General features: G+C 42.9%; 1 protein-coding gene across 2 annotated transcripts in view; it reads left to right on the top strand.

Moving 5' to 3' along the window:
- Positions 1-13,419, top strand: part of ttbk1a (tau tubulin kinase 1a) — a 79,921-nt gene that overhangs the window by 27,056 nt on the left and 39,446 nt on the right. For both annotated transcript variants that reach the window (XM_050043686.1, XM_050043685.1), the window contains exons 7-14: positions 5,008-5,073; positions 5,234-5,326; positions 5,639-5,764; positions 5,849-6,003; positions 6,984-7,194; positions 7,441-7,613; positions 10,709-11,049; positions 11,629-11,810. In XM_050043686.1, coding sequence (XP_049899643.1) covers positions 5,008-5,073; positions 5,234-5,326; positions 5,639-5,764; positions 5,849-6,003; positions 6,984-7,194; positions 7,441-7,613; positions 10,709-11,049; positions 11,629-11,810 — 1,347 coding nt within the window. The remainder of the gene's footprint in view (positions 1-5,007; positions 5,074-5,233; positions 5,327-5,638; positions 5,765-5,848; positions 6,004-6,983; positions 7,195-7,440; positions 7,614-10,708; positions 11,050-11,628; positions 11,811-13,419) is intronic.

Here is a 13,419-nt window from a genome sequence, read left to right as displayed (position 1 = left end):
GCCGGTCTCCTGGTGTCTGGTATCAACCTGATTGGGCTGCAGGTACGGCCTCATGCTACCAGTAGTGCCAAGGACACTAGCAGAAGACCAAACTAGAGAAGAACCAGTCAGGAAGGATAAGGAGAGAGCAACTGTCTGTGGACACCACATGTAAAACCATTTCTTGTTTGTCTCTCCATTGTTCCTGACTTCCTGTTAGACTGTGACCATTAAGTGTTCCCTTCAGTTTTTTGAGCAGTGTAGGTTCACAGTCTGAGTCTGAACATGAAGTTTTATTAATGATAAGCAATTTTATTTTTATGAAATTAAGACATGTTACAGCTCTTTGTGGGACTTTTTAAAAATGAGCAGAAACAGAGGTGCCCGTTTGGTCGGTGCAGAACGATAGTCGACTGTTGGTAATATAGGTGTGTGTGTGGGTGTGTGTGTGTGTGTGTGTGAGTGTGTGTGTCCAGCTGCTCCAGGATCGGCTCTCTGTCTGTCTCTCGTTGATGTTAGCGTGTAGCTGCTGATGAATAAATCATGTGGATGGAATAAAAAGCTCTGCTGCTTCTGAACTGAAACACAGAGACACGGAAGCCTCTGACATGAACATGGCGTGTTGATCTGAACACGCAGACGGTCCTCTCTCCGTTCTTGTCATTTACTGTGTTTTCTCTTCGTTTTTCTTTCATCTCAGAATCGTCTCGTCCTCCACAGATGAAGTTTAGGACTCTAGGGGAAAAAAAGAAGCTCTGAGATTAATTTCTGAGGACAAAGAATGTTTTCAGATTAAAGTCACAACTCAGAGGTCTCAGATCTCTATTTAAATTATTTTTTAATTTTTACAAAAATTCCACCTTAAATCTCTGAACACTGTCAGATAAACTGTCATTGACATCGTCTCATATATTTGACCTGAGGTAGTGTTTAAATATTTTGATGTATGTTCTGACTGAATTGTGTGATTTTGTCACCTTTTGCTTGGACCGCAGTTTGACCTCAGAGTGACAGTTTGCATGATGTTCAGTCTTTATTGATCACCGATCATCACCTCTGTTATCAATGATTTTTGTTCTGTGTTTTACTTTCATCTTTTTCAGTTTCAGTGTTGTTTTTTGTTGTTGTTTTTCTTACAGTTTCCTTTGGACTTATGATTTTGACGTGCATGCCTCCCGTTTCTCCATCATCTCCATGGTTACCCAGGGATGTGAGTGGTTTCTATAGCAACAGAGGGGTCACAGCTGCATCACCAGCCGACTGCTGAAGTCTAACCTGGAAACAAAAAAAGCAAACAAACAGAGAGACGATGTCACGTCACCTTCAGAGATCAAAGTGCTGAACACACCGATGTGTCTGTTTATTGACACGCTGTCACTCGTTCATAACTTCTGCAGTCAAACAGTTTTCTCTCCACATGTCGACTGTGATTGTCAGATAAATGATAAATCTGCTGTTAGGAAACATCTTCCAATCAAAACCAATCACCTGTGTAAACAGGAAGTCACTATGGCATCACAAACTGTAACATAACCTCCAAAAACACAAAAGTTTTAGGAGTCAAATGATAAATTAAACTCAACTGTGTGTTTCAGACTTAGTAGAATTCATACCAGTGGGAGATTGGTCATCAGGTAGATGATTGTATTACAGCTAGTCTGGTAGCGTTTCGCCAGACCTCTGGGAACCATTGACCTGGTGGGTAGAATGGTGAGGAGGAACTTTCAGGGTGCTTTCAGACCTAGAGTTGTCTTGCTTTGTTTGAATCAGGGACTCATTTTGTTACACCATCCACCACTCCAACCCGCTTCCTTTTTTACTCCTGGCAGCGCACGAGTCACATGATCACAGCCTTAAAAAATGCAGGGCTCATGCATGAATTACTGGCTCATCCCTACATGGGAAATGTACAAACTGTGGTGCAATACTTTTCGTACAAACAGCCTCATGCAGTTAAGGCTTCAGTAGAAAACATCGTCCACAGATTGAGCTTTAGATTAAATTTTTCTAACTCATATTTGAAGTTCACGTTATCAGATTAAAGGTTCTTTTTTGATTTTTTTCTCATGCACATGCGTTGAAGTGACGCGATACAGGTTTCTGTCAGCGGTGTTTTATTTCACTGATCAACACGGGGCAGTGATGTGTCAAGAAACGTAGGAATGCGCCAACAAAGGGAGGGAAGAAGAAGACGGAGCACTCGTAACCCAAAACAGTGCTTAGTTTAAAATGTTCAACAGTGATGTTTGCGAATGTTTAATGAGGAAGGAAATACACTCGGCAGGTCTGAATAAGACTCGTCTGTTATGAAAGAGAAGCAGACTGATGATTGGTCCAATAACTTCAAACTCCCCGGTCGAGTGAACGTTTCACACGTACAGTAAATCCAGACGTCCACTGTGAAGTCATGACGTGTCTCCCAGTTGTCATGGGAACCTAAACATCCTGCTCACCACACAAATATGAGTAATGTCGCCATGGAAACCTCCTGCTGTTTCCCCAAGGCTGTGTCGATGCGGTGTGACCCTCTGCTGATGTTTCTGTTTGTGTCATTATTTGGTTTTTGTCACTTTGGTTTTAATTTACTCTGTTTGAATCAGAAACATCAGATTCAGCTGCCTGCGTCACGGCAGCGGCTGCAGACAGCACGACCTCATGTTTCACTCTCTGCAATAAAGTCCTAAGATATATATAAGAGTAATTATTCCTGAATAATTATATGGTAATAACTGGTTTGAGCTGGTTGGTCGTGGTTTTCCATTTTCAATTTGCCGTGCAGATTAGCACTTGAGAGCAACATAAACAATATAGACTAATGCAAAAAATCAAATTATCAAAAGTACTGCGCTGTCTTTGTCAACACTTAAACGCCTCATTTGGCCGTGCTGACGTGAGGCTTGTTACGGAGCGGTGAGGGCGGAGACACCTGCTGAAATGGAGTCCAGGTCACATCAGCTGATAATCAGCAGCAGGTCATTTAAAGGGATACTTCACTCACAACATCACCACTTGTGTATCAGTTACTTTCCTCATGTTACACTAAGTTCTCTCTTTCCTGTCAGGTGAACAAAGAGTCCAAAAATGGAGAAAATTCTTGATGAGTTGAAGTAAATGGGGTCCACGTTTAACAACAGCAAAACTATGTCAAAGCATCTATGTACAAACTCTCACAGTACTTGTTCAATATAATCCAAGTCTATTGTATCCAGTCGTTCACTCAGTGCGTCACCAACACGTGGCATTTCACTAAAACCTCAGTATTTAAAAGTATTTAAAAGAAAACCTGATGACTGTTCCTCTCAGAGCCAGACTCCATTAACAGAAGCAGTCAGTGAACACGGGAGCTGCCTCGAGCAGTTTTTGTCTTTGTGTTATTTTGTGACTTTTTGTGTTTTAAAGGGTTAATTCAAAACACTAAGTCACACAGTGACTCCTTCTATTCTGGCTCCCAATAACACAACAAGACAAACACATTTTAACACCCCTATGTAGCCTACAGCCCTGTGGGGGAGAGGCAGCTGCACCTCCAGCTGATAACATGATGTCACTGTGATGTCATCGTGATGATCATGACGTGTTCATTTCATCCGTATTTCTGCACGTTTCCATAAAGCTTATGGATACGGGCCAAACGGAGCAGTATCACCAGGAACTGTGGGGGCAGTGTTGCTGTCACTACCCGATACGTAGCTCTAGTGAGACATGAAGAAGAAATAACAATTCAGTTTCTCTCATCGGCAGTACTAGAGAAAAGAATTCTCCGTCCTCCAGTCGTGATGTATTTAACGGCCTCACCGACCACCGCTTCCTACAACGCTGCCTCTGTTTTTGTCTTTTATGCAAGAGGTACATTATCAATATCTCCTCCACAGTCGCCATGTTTGTTTTTGAGTTTGTTGTTGTCATAAACTTTTGACGCTGGGCTGCCCCCTGGTGGATATATTGGTTAACATCCATGCCAACGTAAAGGACGCATGGAAGTATGTGGGCAGTGACAGTAACATCGTTTGAAACGGACGTATACGTTTTCGTACGTAAAGGGAGCATAAATGAGCCCTAACAGGAGAAACTAAAACAACTTCAGTCTCAGTGTCAGAGAAGTTTTTCTTTACTCTCAGTCTTTGTTTGCTCCATGTGTTCACAGGTCGACAGGATGCACCTGTCCACAGTAATTATCACCTCCATATATGGTGTCACTAGATATTCATGGGCGGGATGTATGCTATTTAGCGTTAGCGCATTGTCACTTTACGATTGTTTGGCGTTCATGAACATGAACACGTTCCTGTGATCAAATCAGAGTTTCCTGTGGCGTTCATGAATCCAGTGTAGGTTTTTAGTCCCAGTGTGTACAGAGTCTGGCTTTAAAGAGATCATCAATACGTTTCACTTTCAGTGCAGGTCCTTCAGACAGAGCTGTAGCCGACTGGATAAATGAGACTTGGATTACACTGCACAAGTAGTGTGAGAGTTTTTAAACGGATGTTTTAAATAGTTTTTCTGTTGCGGAACGCGGTGACTTCACTTCATTGAGAACTTTCTCTGCTTTTGGATTCTTCGTTCACTGAGACGGCATGAGAGAAAAATAAAGATTTCTTTGAATGTAACACAGGGTGAGGAATCGGCATACACACGATCATCTGTGGGGTGAAATATTTCTTTAAGTGTTGGCAAAGACGCTGCAGAAACTTTTTTTACAAATAATATTTGTATTTTATTTGTCTGTATGGTTTATTATTCAGTTTTTAAAAACAGACGTCAGTCCAGGTTTTTACAAGATGAATAGATGAAACTTCTGATAAACATTCATCAGAGCAGACATGACGCGGTCACAGTCAGAGTAAGAAAACTCACGCTGTTGCTGTTCTGTTGGTTTGATGAGATGTTTTTGGTGAACAGGAGGTAAATGAAACCAAATGTCATTATTATTTATTATTGTTTAATTTGATGCAGCAGCAGTTTGTGTTTTAGAAATCTAAGATTAATCAGTGATGGTTAATGAGTAACTCTTCCTGGTGTTGTGTTCAGCCGAGGACTGTGGCAGGCTTCAGAGGGACGGTCCGCTACGCTTCAGTCAACGCTCATAAAAACAAGGTCAGTGTGATTCTGCTCTTTGATCCGTCACAGGAAGTGTGTGAGCGATGGAAATCCTCTGCTGAATGTGTGTCTGTGTAACACCAGCAGCCATGAATGAAAGACAACACTAACATTAATAATCATATCCTAACAGTGTGATGTTGTCCTGTTCCTCCAGGAAATGGGTCGCCATGACGACCTGTGGTCATTGTTTTACATGTTGGTAGAGTTCGCCGTTGGACAGTTGCCGTGGCGAAAGATCAAAGATAAGGTCAGACTGTTTCACCTGAATACAACACTGCTGCATGTACATGTACCACCGGTTACCACGACGACAACCATCAACAACAGAATAATAGAAACGATTCAATAAGTTCAGCGTTGGTTATTGTTTATCTTTGGGTGTTTAAGAAACCTTTATGTCTTATTCTCATGAACGCGATACCTCGAGGGACCGTCTCCAGCATCATGTGTTCTATGTGTTTATTTTTTTAATTTCAACGTATGAAGGCAGAACTGAACATGAATCGTCTTGAAGTGACCGCAGCTGATTTTTTTTTTTTTTCTTGGGTGTTTTCTCCAGGAACAAGTGGGTCAGATTAAAGAGCGTTATGACCATCGGATGCTGCTCAAACACATGCCTTCAGAGTTTAATATCTTCCTGGACCACGTCCTGGCCCTGGACTACTACACCAAACCAGACTACCAGGTACACACTGTGTGTGAGCTCAAGTGTGTGTTCTCTGCTGCAGCGTGAACACACTCACGAGTCCGTCCTGTTGTTGTGTTCCAGCTGCTGATGTCGGTGTTCGAGAACAGCATGAAGGAGCGAATCATCACCGAGAATGAGCCTTTCGACTGGGAGAAGGGAGGAAGTGATGTCACGTTGTCGACCAGTGCCTCCACCCAACCACAGCACAACACCAGACCCACCGCCGCCATGGTGGGGTAAGAACTAAACAGTCAGCTGTGCGAGAGCCTCCTGAAGCTGAACGTCATCTGATATCAGATTAAATCAAATCCTGAAAATGAGTTGTTCTAAAGAAAAAAACCCTGATTCGATTAGATCATTCAGGTTCATTTATCTGGATGAAACCTTCAGAGTGTGCTCAGATCATTTTGGTAGGATTGGGACACCTTTGATTTAAAAAAAAAAAAGAAAAAAAAAGATTTTCTGTCTTTTAAGACGTGCATGACGTCACTTCACTATTCCTGTCCTATTTTTATTATTACTATTATATCATAACATACAGAGGCCTGCCTAAAAAAAAAATATCAGTATCTGTGTAAGTGAACACTGTAGTGAGGATTTTTTCACTGCTTTCAAATTTCGTAAATGCTTCAAAAACAATGTTTCACCCCAGAAACAAAATCAGTGTGTGTTGATAGTTGTTGAAGTTATAATTCAATTTTTTTTTTTGAAGACATGGTTTGTCCCAACTCTCAGGGAATGGGTGAAATACATCAATTATATGACAAAATGTATTTTTAGTTTATAAATACACTAAGAAATTTAAAAGCAACACTTTTGTCTTTTGAATTGATTGAATTTCCCCATAGGGATTAATAAAGTATATAAAATTAAATTAAATTAAATTAAATTTGAATTTGAATTTATATCATTTCACTTTAGTTCATAGTTTTACCCTCTTTTTATAGCGCAGCGCAGCGGCCGGGAGCATCATGTTTTCGGTTGTCTGTCTGTCCCTCATCTTTGTAAACACGATATCTCAAGAATGCTTTGAGGGAATTTCTTCACAATTGGCAAATTTGCGACCCAATCTTAAGTGACATGTATTTAATGAGTGCATAAAAACAGTTTAACATCTACTGTGAAGAAACAGGAGCAAAAACAAAAGTGTCGGATTTCAGTTTTTGTTCAGTGTAGTTTCTGAAATATGAGAATCTCCTGTGTTCTCCGTCCACAGAGCCATAGTGACGCCGGTACCTGGAGATCTCCAGCGGGAGAACACAGATGACGTTCTGCAGGATGAACATCTCAGTGATCAGGAGAACGCCCCCCCGGCCCCACCCAGCCGGCCCCCTGGGGAGACTGGCGTCCCCCACGGCGGGGAGCCCGGAGAGGCCTGGGAGGACACCGACTTCAACCGCAACAGACTCAGGATCAGCCTGAACAAGGTGGGAACTGATCCAGGACAGCCAACAAAAGTTTCATCTTTAACTTCAGCTCATGTTCGTGCAGCGGTGGTAACGTACTCTGCTTAAGTACAAGTATTTCCTGTCCATGCTGCTTTATACGTCTACCTCCCCAAATGTCAGAGGAGGTTATACTCTTTGTTTATCGGACACTTTTAGGCTACAAAACCGAAATACCCTGAGTGTTTAAATGGCTACTGAAAAGCATCACTTCCTGTCCTTCCTCAGGGGGCTCAGGAGGAGGAGGCGGGTCGTGGGGCGTGTCCAGTGTCGCCAGTTCGAGGAGGAGTCCCGGAGTCACCGACCGGTCAGGGTCGGTCCTTACGGTACCGGCGAGTCAACAGCCCAGAGTCTGACCGTCTGTCTGCTGCTGAAGGCCGAGCTGACGCCTATGGACAGAGGTGATCCGAAACATCAGGACACGGATGTCTGTTTAATGATGAGATTCACATCCAGAAAACACAAGTTTAAACGTGAAATCGTCTTTGTTTTATTTTGTTTTATGATGTTAAAATCAGATGAACAGAACCGGTCAGGGTCGGTTTACTGACGTGTTAAATCACATCTCAAACTGTTTCGTAATGCCGCCAAATTCGTACAGATACCACGTAATCATGAGCCAGTAATTTGTGCATGACCCATGTATTTTGGAAGGCTGTGATCATGTGAACAAAACGTTGACGGGATTCAACAAGGAAGCAGTTGGAGCGGTTTTGTAAGGTGCAGTGGATGGTTTACAACACCACAAACCTTCCTGCAGTACTTTCCCCAGGAGATGCGTGTTCAGAACCGTGTGGACTTTCTTTTCACAAACCTAACCACAGTAACTTTACTTGCCTAAAACTAACCTCCGTGACTTTACATTAAGGACGTGAAGTCATTTGTGGGGCACTAGTTCGTAGGATGTCACATGAACTGTTGTATGAGGATACTTTGTAAAGCTCAGCTTAGATTGGATTTACGGTTGCGAACGGTTGCAAACTGAACAGCCAGATAGACTGAACTTCGTGTTCCTTTTTCAAGTGTTCTTGTTGATTCATTTGTTTTTAAGAATCCAGAGGTAAACTGGCTGTTAGGCAGCAGAAACAGAAATGAGAACTGCTGTGAGACCCAACTCGACTTTCCCTCATTGCCCTGGTTTGAGACTAGGGCTGGCACAGTATCAGATTGTCACTACACAATTATTGCGGCCAAAGAGTTCACGATAATATTATTATAACGATATTTATGGAGAATTTAAAATAAGAATAGTAATAATAATGCTATCAGTCAAATTTAAGCTGTATGAAATATGACAGCTTATGAAGGCTTTTTTTTTTTTTTTTGACGATGTGATATGTAAAACAGCCGCTGTGTCGGCTGTTGGTTGAGTGGTTTACTCATACGACATATCGTTTGAAAGCTACGCTGCTCGCGGTGCCTTTAATGCTGAACATTTCAAGATAAAACCACCACAACAGGCTCAATAAACGCTTCTGTCAGACAAACAATAAAGAAATAAGCATTTACAACTCACCTATGAAGTGTTCAAAAATCCACACAGATCATATTATCCAGACTGAATCACAGCTCCCATTTTATTTCTCACACACTGACAACAGCCCAGTAGTGCTGCACGATTTGGGAAAAATGTGCGATTGCGATTATGGTGGACAATATCGCGATTTGTGATTGTGATTATAATATAATTACAATAAAATGTAATAAATAAATGGTATCATGAGTCTTTTTGCTTGATCCAGTGTTTCCCCTACATTATATCAGGGGGCACTGACCTGACATAGTTATTGTTATGGACAGACAGTGTGTCAATGACCATCAACAGACTGAGCACAGTCAAACACGCTGCTCACACAGCAGCGCAGCACGGAACTGTACACACAGCGGAGCGAGCCTGTGTTGCGTTCAGGCGTTGTCACGTAAATGACAAATTCCAGCACGCCATAGCACAACACAGCAGCATGTCAAGTGGGCCGAACCCGAGCAAAATTGCTCAATTTTTCATTTGTTATGGAGTCCATGATTTCCCTGTGACACTTACAAATGTTTGCTTAACTGTGCTTGGATGTTGTTTTATGAGGCTCTGACGGCTTTCAGTTGTCTCTTTGTCCTTAACGTTACACGGCTCGGCTTTCTCTCACATGCACTCTTCCTACTTTTCCTCTGTGCTGTCTCAAGTGTTGATATAGATTGGTCGTGTTGCCGCGGGACGTGGCGACTTTAACTTTTAAACTTTTACACAGCACGTCTTTCAGATACGGCAACGTTGGACAGAAAGACGTGCTGTGTTAAAGTTTAAAAGTTTAAGTCGCCACGTCCCGTCTCGAGTGCTGATATAGATTGATCGTGTTGCCGCAGGACGTGGCAACTTTACCTTTTACACTTACACAGCAAGTCTTTCTGTCCAACGTCGCCGTACCTGAATCCAAAGTATCGGCATGTAACAGACGTTTTTTTCGCCACCAACTCAGCCTGTTCATGGTCGAGCTCATGCTCTTCTTCAGCGTCTGTGTTGGTCACTGCTGCACGCCGGCTGCACGCACCAGGATAGCTTGTGGGCGTGATGTCAACAAACTCCACACACTACAGGAGAGGCAGTCACGTTCACAGGCACACACACGTTAACATTTATTTAGCCTACATTAAATTGCAAATCGCAGCCTTTTATGCGGTTATGTAATTGCACAGCCTGACATCACGATTGCGATTGCGATTAGATTAATCGTGCAGCACTACAGCCCAGATGATCTAAATCCAGTGAAATATTCTGCCCAAACACATTATCACATCCACAGATGTCCACCAGTTGCTGCATTGTTTCAAACCTTCATATTTCCCCACATATGATCCATAACTTCTGCTGCTGGGCATTTATCCAAACCAACCAGGCGGATGCCAAAATGGAGGCTATTTCCTGACCTTTCCATTGACACCTCACTTGAGCCAATAGGAGCTTCCAGTGCTGTTGTACTGGCCTCGATAGCCAACCAGAGCCTGAGCTGAGATAACGTGTCACTGACTCCCAGTGTTTAAAGCTATTTAAAGAGTCAGCGATTGGCCTGCCTCACCCGAATGTCCAGAAACAAATGACTCTTCTGTTTTCTTAAGGGAGAAACTCAGTCTTATCAATGTAGTATTTTCATAGACAGTAAGCTCCTAAATACACATTTGTGTCTGTGTTGATTAGTTTTTCACTCATAATAAAGTATATAATTGAATTACCTTTTTTTTCCCCCATTAAAGTCGTCCCCATGAAGGATGTCGTATGCTGTAAAGCCTTCGTTAAAGCCTTTGATTTGTGATATTGGGCTTTATAAATAAAATTGATTGATTGATTGATTGAATTTCCCCATAGGGATTAATAAAGTATATAAAATTGAATTAAATTAAATTGAATTAAATTAAATCAAATTTGAATTTAACTTTATATAATTTCACTTTAGTTCATAGTTTTACCCTCTTTTTGTGTCTTCATGTCTGTCTGTGTGTCCTCCAGGTCCAGGATGGACATCCTCGGCTCTCCGTCCCGTCATGTCTACTCCTCCCAGCCGGCTCAGATGCTGTCCGTCGACCCTGGATGCCGCGGCGACCGCCAGGTCAGCGGACGTCAGGAGGTGTCGGTGGCGTCCGTCGACCAGGAGGCGCACAGCAACGCCTTTATCCGCTCCGTCCCGCTGGCCGAGGAGGAGGACTTTGACAGCAAAGAGTGGGTGATCATCGACAAAGAGGCGGAGCTACGAGACTTCCAGCCAACCACATCAGGAACCACTGATGAGGAGCCAGAGGAGCTCCGCCCCCTGGAGGAGCAGGAGGAGAGGAAGAGGCTCAGGGCCGCAGGTAGGAGCTTCTGAATAAAAAATGTCTTCTCAGGGGTGACGGGGAAATGTTTCAGATTCAAAAAAAGGATTCTGTACCAGATGTTAAGAATCTGGGTCGTGGTTAAAAACACAGAGAATTTGTCACAATACACTCTGACGGCGTCCAACATAACATCAGTTGGCTTCGCTCCCCCAGACTGAAAACTGAGGTTATTGATCCACATCTGCCGCTGTTTCTCAGTGAGGTTTTTTTTTTTACTTTTATCCTGCCAATTTTGGGACGTGAATTGGCCTTTGTTTTTTCCAAGTTTGACTGACACAGATCAGAGGCACCTGCTCAGTGTGAGAAGTCTGACTAAAGGTCAGACTTCCTGTTACGCTAACGTCATCTCAGCAAACCAACCTGAAACTCTTTATAGTGGGAAAGCACCGAAATGACTTTCTGCTGTCTGTTAGACATAAAGAATATATAAGATGAGTTTCCCGACATTAAACCTCTCAGAGCGACATTGCATTGATATTTTGTTTGAAGTAAATCTCGCTTCAGTACAAACTTTCTGCATCCTTCAGTGTGCTGTAACAGTTTGTCTTCCTGCAGGAGGGGAGCTGGTGGTTCGTCCAAAGACCCACACCAGGGAGAGCAGCCGAGGGATGCTAACGCTAACGGAGGAGGAGGCGTCGAGAAGGAGCGGTGGCAGCCCCGCCCAGTCGCCCTGTCACTCGCTGCCGTCAGGACGCCCCCGACGGAGAGAGTCAGAGCCTATTGGACCTCAAAGACCGGTAAGAGACCCAGCCAGCCAATCAGAGGAGAGCTCAGCTCTTTGATGTTGGTGGACAGATGAGGAAGTGGACGGCTGCTGTACAGGTTCATCACTCTGATGACTGTTTCACCAGACGCTGTCATAAGGAGGCGCTCTGCGGCAGCTGCTCCACCTCATTTATCTGTCGGTCAACATGCAGCTTAAAGGACAAATCCAGCATGATGGCAGCGTCAGCTTATTTCCACCTGGTTTCCATCAGTGTCGATGGTTCTGTGTCATTTTAGGAAACTTTGAAATAAGAGAGCAGCAGGCAGGAAAAACACGTAGCTTTAGAACAAGAGGTTGTAGGTTCAGTCCACAGACCTACAGAATAAATCAGAGGATTCACACTGCAGCTATAAATTAGATTTCAGTTCACTGACTGTTGCTACTGACGCCCTGGGCTGTGACTGACAGGAAGTTGAGTCCGACACACTGACGGTTAGGAGTTAGAACACGTGAGAGATCCAACTTTAGATGCACGAAGCAGATTCCTCCTCCAACCATCAGCTCATCAGGAGATGAACACATTTTCAACTCAGGGCCAAATCAGAGATCACTGAAGCTGTCTTTTGGTAAAATAGTTCAGACAAGTTTGTCTGAACAGGAACAGGAAATGCCCCCTCTGTGTTTGACTGGCCCAGTAATAAAGAGGCTGTGCGTAACTTTGTTGAGCATCAAAAAAAAAAAAAAAAATCCAAACCTTGAAATGCATCAGTTTCCAAAGTCTGATGATGTTTTCAAGAAATCAAATATAATATAAAACCAACAAACTGATCATTTGAATCAAGAAATATCTCATCAAAGAATAAATAAACAAAATAAACACTCCAACTGTTCTGTAGCAGCCCAGTCTGTCAGACTGACTGACACACACAGACACTGTGTATGACGTGTTCAATACTCTGTACTGCAGGTACAACGGGCAGTAACACACAGTGATCAGAAAGTACTGAGGTTTGACATAATTCTACACAATTCAATTTTATCATTTATCTCAGAGGCCGTCACAGCATACCACATCCCTCTGTCCTCGGACTCTCACTGCAGATCAGGAAAAACTCCCAAAAAAACCCTTTAACAGGGAAATAAAATGGTAGAAACTTCAGGAAGAGACACTGAGGAGGGATCCCTCTTCCAGGATGAACAGATGGACAATAGATGTCATGTACAGATCAGATAACATAATGAATTTACAGTGATCCATATGACAAAATGATACATAGAGAGTGAGACAGAAGGAGCACTAACTTTAAGAGCCAGCCCTAACTATAAGAGTCAGCCCCAACTATAAGTGCCAGTCCTAACTTTAAGAGCCAGTCCTTACTACAAGAGCCAGTCCTAACTATAAGAGCCAGTCCTTACTACAAGAGCCAGTCCTTACTATAAGAGCCAGTCCTAACTATAAGAGACAGCCCTAACTATAAGAGCCAGTCCTAACTATAAGAGACAGCCCTAACTATGAGTATCAGTGCTAAGATCCAGTCCTAACTATAAGAGCCAGTCCTAACTATAAGAGACAGTCCTTACTATAAGAGCCAGTCCTTACTACAAGAGCCAGTCCTTACTATAAGAGCCAGTCCTTACTA

Source organism: Epinephelus moara, chromosome 5 (assembly GCF_006386435.1).
Source record: "Epinephelus moara isolate mb chromosome 5, YSFRI_EMoa_1.0, whole genome shotgun sequence".
NCBI lineage: Eukaryota > Metazoa > Chordata > Actinopteri > Perciformes > Serranidae > Epinephelus > Epinephelus moara.
This window is presented reverse-complemented; position numbering and strand designations above follow the sequence as displayed.